General features: G+C 39.5%; 1 protein-coding gene across 1 annotated transcript; it reads left to right on the top strand.

The window, feature by feature from the left end:
* The first annotated feature begins 1,005 nt into the window (after positions 1-1,005).
* Positions 1,006-4,062, top strand: LOC124615571 (GPI mannosyltransferase 1). The gene has a single exon (XM_047143553.1). It carries the CDS (start codon positions 1,147-1,149, stop codon positions 2,365-2,367), a length of 1,221 nt encoding a protein of 406 aa, XP_046999509.1. The 5' UTR covers positions 1,006-1,146; the 3' UTR covers positions 2,368-4,062.
* Positions 4,063-7,716: the final 3,654 nt, after the last annotated feature.

The following is a 7,716-nucleotide window of genomic DNA, read 5'->3' as shown; positions in this document are numbered from 1 at the left end:
TCTTTTTACTTCTTTCCTTTTCTGCTACCTCCCCCCCCCCCCCCCCCCACCACTACCCTGTCAAATGGTTCAAATGGCTCTGAGCACTATGGGACTCAACTGCTGTGGTCATAAGTCCCCTAGAACTTAGAACTACTTAAACCTAACTAACCTAAGGACAGCACACAACACCCAGCCATCACGAGGCAGAGAAAATCCCTGACCCCGCCGGGAATCGAACCCGGGAACCCGGGCGTGGGAAGCGAGAACGCTACCGCACGACCACGAGATGCGGGCACTACCCTGTCCTCCGTGTAACCTCCTGACTGCACCTGCCCTCTCTCCACCTTGTCCCTACATGCACCCCAGCAGCACTGAACTGTCCGGCATCCCTACCCTACTATCCCTCCCCCTCCCTGCCCCAGTCTCCTCCTTACACCCACTCAGTCGCCACTCCCATCATGCACTGGTGCTGCTGCTTGCAGTATGGCATCAGTTACCTGAGACTGCAGCCGTGTGTGCGAGTTGCATTTGAGTGATTTTTTTTTTTTTTTGTGTGTGTGTGTGTATGTGTGTGTGTGGTCTATTTTTGATGAAGGCCTTACTGGCCGAAAGCTTTATTTGTCACAGTCTTTTTGTTGTGCCTGTCTGCGACCCAGCAGCTCTTGTATTTGACAAGTTTTAAAATCAAACCTTTAGAATAATTACTGTATTTTGTAGAGGCAGATATACAAAACAGGACTTACTCAGGTATGCCATATAACTTCTGAAATTAGTGCTTTGAGAGAGAGAGAGAGAGAGAGAGAGAGAGAGCAAATGTAATGTGTGTGCTTTCTGTTGCAGTACCAGGCACCATGGAAGCAGTGCAAGCAGCTCGTGCACGATTAAGGAAGTATCCATTTTTTCTTTCAAAGTGCAGCACTGAAGCAAGTCAGTATGCCACCTGTGTGCTGAGCAGAGACAATATTAAACATTCTGAGTGTGAACAAGAATTTAAGAAGTTGACTACTTGTCTTCAGAAAGCTGCACGGGAAGCAGGGACTCGGCTGTAGAAAATGCATGTAAATAAATTGTAAATTAAATACATCGTTCTCTCTATTACATATTTGCAAGAACATGCTTTAATATTAAAATTGTATCAAGAGATAATAATAAGCAGTGAAAACAATGTCAGTGTCCAACATTTATTTGCATTGCTTAGTTGGTTTTTTTATAAGGCTCTTACTTGTAGTATATGGTGAAGTTCATGACAAACTTTATGTTGTCCAATATACAGATATAGATTACCATGTCTTCACAGATGCTGCACATCATATAGTTTCAGGGCGGTCCCCATATGACAGACATACCTACCGATATACACCTCTGTTAGCAGCATTTTTAGTTCCAAATGTTTTGTTTCACCCAGCATTTGGAAAGGTTTTGTTTTCATTTATTGATGTTGTTGTTGCATATATCATTCACCGATTGCTTCTGACTAAGGGATGTAGTCAAACTATTGCTATTAATTGCTCACTAATGTGGCTGTACAATCCATTTCCCATAGTTATTTGTACTCGGGGGAATGCAGATGCAATTTCAGCTGCTCTGGTCTTGGCATCTTTATTGTCTGTGCAGAAGGGCTGTAGCATTATGACTGGAATAATTCATGCAATTGCGACCCATGTTAGACTATATCCTCTTGTATTTACATTACCTATTTATATATCTGTAAAGGGTGATTCTGCTTCTCAGGAGGAGAAGCATACATCTCTAGGAAAAGTATTTCCAATGCTTTTTCCAGACAGGCAACAGTTGAAATTTGCAGTTTCATTTATTGTTGTATTAGCAGTAACAACATTATTCTTTTACTGGTTATACGGTTACCAGTTCCTTCATGAAAGTTTTCTGTACCACATTGCTCGTCGTGATACACGTCATAATTTTTCAGTCTATTTCTATATGCTGTACTTGACTTCGGATGTACCACTTCCACTTTGGCAAAGAATTTTTGTTGTTTTTCCGCAATTTGTGTTATTGATAGTACTCTCATTTGTATATGGGTCCAGGAAAGACCTTGATTTCTGTGTTTTGGCCCAGGCAATTGTGATGGTAACGTATAATACTGTTGTTACGTCACAATATTTTATATGGTTCTTATCTGTGTTACCTGTCTGTGTGCCTTTCATAGCAATACCGAGCAAGCAAGCTGCTACTTTTTTTGTCCTTTGGATTTCTGCACAAATTGCCTGGCTTCTCCCAGCATATTTGTTAGAGTTTCAAGGTCGTGACACTTTTATGTATGTTTGGCTTCAAGGTATTGCATTTTTCTCAATCAACATTACTGTTCTAGTAAGATTTGTACAAACATATAAGTCCTGTTGCCATAGTAAGTTGAAAAGTATTTAGTATGTATCAGTGCCAATAAATAGCTGGCTTATGGAATTAATACTATATGTTTGAAATTTGAATTGTGTAAACCTGATTAAAGTGTATATAAACAAATTAAAATTTGCAAGGACCAAAGCAAGTGGTCTTATTTATAAATACCAAAAAATACACACATACAAGCATGTAACAGCTTCTTAGGGTCTCTTATTGGCTGCTGAAGATTGAAGAAGAAAAGATATTTTGAGGATTAAAGTAACAAATTATTTGCAGAATCTGTGAAATTAACATATAGATATGGGAATGAGAAATCCCATGTGTTGCTTATAACAACTTCATTGATAATGATAAGAAAGCTATGTTAATTATTTGTCTTTTGTGCAATATATCTAAATCTATTACAAGGAGTTAAGTGTGTTTTTTCTAGTGTTAATTCATTAGGTTATTTGAGAAAATATTCCTCAAAAAATAATAACTGGGACAGTGTGTGTAAAAATAATGGAGAACTTTACAGGAGAGTATCAGAGTTCATTGTTCTCAACTGTTCTTATGTTACCACAGTTGTAAATACAAAAATAAGTCACTAAAGAGAAATTATGTAAACAAGGAAGTATGGATACTACGGGATTCATGTGTTTGTGATGCATATGACAACTCTGCAACAATTTATTTCTTCCCTGTTTCAAATGTTTCTTAATGTGTTATTGAATGAAATGACGATTGACTGTGTTTATGTTGGAACTATTGGGATCCAGGAAAGCAGTCAGGTGGCTTCAGTTGTGTCTGCATTCATGGTATTTTATCCCAGGGGAGTCCATGCAGACTATTTCAGCTGCCAAAATGAAGCACATTGTAATGATTGACGCCATTAACTTTTTCTTGAATAGAAACTTGAAAGCTAAATATTATTAGATCGGTGCGCAAAAATAACCATAAAATAAAAACTGGAGAACCAGTTTAGCGTTTAACTTAAGGTAAAGAAGAAGTATTGTACACTTTGCTTCTACTGGAGAAATGTAATTGAGTTGTATGTAGCATGTAGATAAGGTTTCATATTAGTTGTTGTTATGAAAGCAACTCGGTTGATGTTACTGTTGATTTAAAATCTGTTAATCAGTTATATTTATTGAGATAGGAGACAAAAATGTGAATATCCGAAGCACAATATGATTATTTATAGGTTAATTTTAGCCACATATACCAGTTGTAGGATGCTTGTAAGACTGAGATGATTAAAATACGATTTTTTTTTCTTCTGACAAGCCATATCATACTTCTTAGTGGTGTGTGTGTGTGTGTGTGTGTGGTGTGTGTGTGTGTGGTGTCGCACGCCCCTAAGTTTAACCAATATTTAGTTATCAGTATACAATATTTCACTGAAATTGCTGAAATTGAGTTTACACATGACCCAGTGACACTATTATTTCTTATTGTAAAAGAAAATATTGTAAAAGTAAGGTAGTTGGGGATTAGAATAATGTTAGCAGAAATGAAGAATTTGTGAAGTGTCGTAAAGTTTTCTACAACAATCAGAATAAATCGTGTGCCTCTGGCTGAAGAAATAGTATGTTAAGTGTGCACGTGTGACTTTTTCATTCAATGGACAGCATATGACCCACTTTGAGAGTTTGTATCATATTTTGTGAAAGTTCCAAATACACTCTATGATGTCACAATTAATAATCACGTTAATAAAGTTGGTGTTTCAAGTGATAACTTTTCTGTTAGTGTGATAGCTCGAGTTAGAAGGCATTCATGCAAAGAAATGATTTCTCATATTGAATGTAACGTTTTCCCACATGCAAGAAGGTTACTCAGTTTCAGTCTTTAATACTTCAACATTGTAAACGGGGTCAGTGAGAGTAGACAATCAAACACCCACTCGAAATATCCATCTGCACCACCAGATGGCCCAGCCGTGGGCTTGAAAGAAGCGTGAACCAACAACAGATCAGAAGTCAGCAATGCTTCCCCACTCCGCCACTCCTTGGAGTGATGACTGCAATGCGTCAGGTGCTCTCAACACTTGGAGAGATGACTGCAGCTTTAACACTTTACGTATTCCTGCTCTTATTCTTCCATTTAATGTATATACGGCTTACAGCAAAAGTGCGCTTGCTGTATTGGGCAATAAATATATTGAAATTTTGTCACAAAATATTTTATTTAATTTTTCAAACAATGGAAAGTCCAGGATGGAATGAAGACAATATTATGAAAAGGATAGATTGCTGCTCACCAAGAGACTTTCAATCACAGACAGGCACAACAAAAAGAATGCTAAACATTTAATCTTTCATCTGACAGGCCATTTTCTGAAGCCAAAAATACACACACATTCTCACAAGCGCAACTTGAACACACATGACAACTGCCTGTGGTCAGACTGCAGACTGGAACATGCCTGATGACACAAGCAATCTGATGTGGATGATGGGGGTAAGGGGGAGTCATGTTAGGGGTGTGGGAAGTTGTGCTGCATGTGGGAGTGTGCAAGGACATTGTGGGGGACAGAGAACAGTTGATGGGCGAATTCGGGAGGTTTTAGAAGAGGGAGCCAGAAAATGCAAAAAGTAGAGCACGGGAAAAAGACAAGTGGGTGTGTTGGTGGAATAAATTCTGGAGTGGGAGCAGGGAAGGAAGATGATCAACAGGGAGTAGCGAAGAGTAAAGGTTGATGGCTGTGGAGGGGAGGAGAGGAGGGGGCAGCAACGTATGATATATTGCAGGGAGAGGTCCCATCTGCACAATTCAGAAAAGCTGATGTTAATAGGAAGGATCAATTTGATGCAGACTGTGAAGATGTCATTGAAGTGAAGCACATTGTGTTGGGCAGCATGTTCAGCAAATGGGTGGTCTAGCTGTCTCCTGATCGCAGTTTGTCGCTGGCAATTCATGCAGTCAAACAGCTTGTTAATTGTCATTTCCAAGGCAGCACCATAGTGGTACAGCTTAATTTGTTGATCATATGACTGCTTCTACAGGTAGCCCTACCTCTGATGGCGTAGGAGTTGTCTGTGACCAGACTGGACTAGGTGATGATGGGAGGATGTGTGGAACAGGTCCTGCACCTAGGTCTATTGTGAAGTTATGAACTATGAGACAACGGGTTGGGAGCAGGGGTGGAGTAGGGATGGACAAGGATATTGTGTACGCTAGATGGGTAGCAGACTACCACTGTGGGAGGGGTAGGGATAGTGGATAGGGTATTCCTCATTTCAGGACACAACAAGAGGTAGTTGAAACCATTGCAGAGAATGTGATTCAGATGCTCCAGTCCTGGGTGGCGCACGAGGAGAGCGCAGCTTTGTGTCCAGACTGCAGGTGTGTGGGAAGTGATGAATGAATGAGAGACAAGGCACAGGAGGTATATTTCTGCACAAGGCTGGGAAGATTATTTCGGTCTGTGAAGGCCTCTGTGATACCCATGATTTATTTGGAGAGGGACTGCTCTTCACTACAGATGTGCCTACCATTGGTGGCTGGCTGTGTGCCTACCATTGGTGGCTGGCTGTATGGAAAGGCCTTCCTGGTTTGATGGGTGGTGATTGTCGAAGAGGGGGTATTACTGGTGGTTGATAGGTAGGTCTAATGTTACTATTAGAATCTATTTTTATTATTATTAGGGTTCATTTTATTTGAAATAACTACTCAAAATAACATTATACTGTTACCTCACCTTCAAATTCTGAATGAAAAACTTAAATTATTACAGCTGTACCCAGGTTTTTTCTGAGATTAATTGTATTCATAGTTATCTGTAACTGATCATAAAGTATGGCTTGGTGCTATAATAATAAGTATTGACTGAGGGCTCAAATTGGTTGACATTATTACATTACATTGTTCCAGTTGTTTTATAAAATATGTTGGCCTCTTGAGACAAGGGAACAAGTGCTTGTCGGGTTTGTAGCGTTCCCCAAGTTGCCTCTGACCCCTGGGGATCCTAACAGTGAACACTTCAGTGAAAGAAGCCAGTAAGGGACAGGTTTGAGTCTGGTAAATTTGGGCTTCCTAAGTGTATCCAGTCGTTTCTACATATGAGATCTGTTCAAAACATTCTGGAACATTCATTATTTCATGCCAATGGTGTGTTGGAGTGAAATGCAGTTTGTGTCCCTGCACACACCTGAGTTTAATGTGCAATTGTTGGAAGTTTCATTGTTATATGTCTGGTAGTTATTGTTCAGTGCTGTATTGAGCAGAATGTTGTGTCGCACAGTTTGCGAATTTCGAAATAGCAGAGTTAGAAGAGCAATGTATCTGCATTAAATTTTGCGTGAAACTCGAGAAAATCTTTACAGAGACAAATCAAATGATGCAGGAAACCTACAGTGATGGGTACTTACGCCATACTTGATGTTAAGAATCGTTCACATGGATTAAAAATGAACATACGAAAGTTAAAGATGACTCTTGTTCAGGATGTCCTCCGATGTCTACCAACGATGCTCGTGTCAGGAATGTCAACGAAATTGTGCATTTCAATTGAAGACTGACTGTCCAAGAGATTGCAGAAGAATGTAACATTTCAGCTGGATCATGTCATGAAATTGAAATGTGGCGAGACAATTCATGGCTCTTGCGTCACGATAATGCACCCACACATTCATCCCTGTTGGTATGTGACTATGGCACAAAAAACAAAATCACTCTGCTGCCTCATCCTCCTTACTCTCCAGATCCCTGCAGACTCTTTTTATTTCCAAAGTTGAAAACCTCATTGAAAGAACAAAGATGTGCAAAGATAGACGAGATAAAAGAAACATTGAAGACAAGGCATACAAAGTCTGCTGTTGGAAGTAGAAATGGTATTGGGAGTGGTGTACCAACTACAGAGGAAAGTATTTCAAAGGAGACCACACAACAAGTATAAGGCAAGTGTAGAAAAATTTTGTGAACAAAGATCCAGAATTTTTTGAACAGACTTCATATGTGTTTCAGGATGAATTGTTACGAATGATAAGAAAATATGCTTTACAGAGTGAGAGTATTCAGTTAACCACTTGAAACATAGGGATGTTACACATATTTACAGAAGAAAATAAAACAACTCTACATGAAGGTGATGTGAGAAGGCGGGGTATTCGCTGATTAGTAAGCGATCTATGAAAAGTATTCACAATTTGATTCTGTTATACATACCTAGATCAAGAGGCTCTGCATTAGGTGACTTGTAGTTCTCTAGCTGCTTGTGGAACAGTGTACTTCTCAACTCACAAGCAAAGAACCCTCATCCAAAATAATTGAATCGTCAGATGGCAACAGCTTTTGCTTGACAAAGAGAGTCTTGGATAGCCCAGCACAAACAGAACGAAGAAGTGAACAGTGAATTGTAACAAACAATGTATACTTTCAGATATGTGAGAA

Source organism: Schistocerca americana, chromosome 5, assembly GCF_021461395.2.
Source record: "Schistocerca americana isolate TAMUIC-IGC-003095 chromosome 5, iqSchAmer2.1, whole genome shotgun sequence".
Classification (NCBI taxonomy): Eukaryota; Metazoa; Arthropoda; class Insecta; order Orthoptera; family Acrididae; genus Schistocerca; species Schistocerca americana.
The sequence above is the reverse complement of the archived record's forward strand: the minus strand, read 5'-3'. Positions and strand labels throughout refer to the sequence as shown.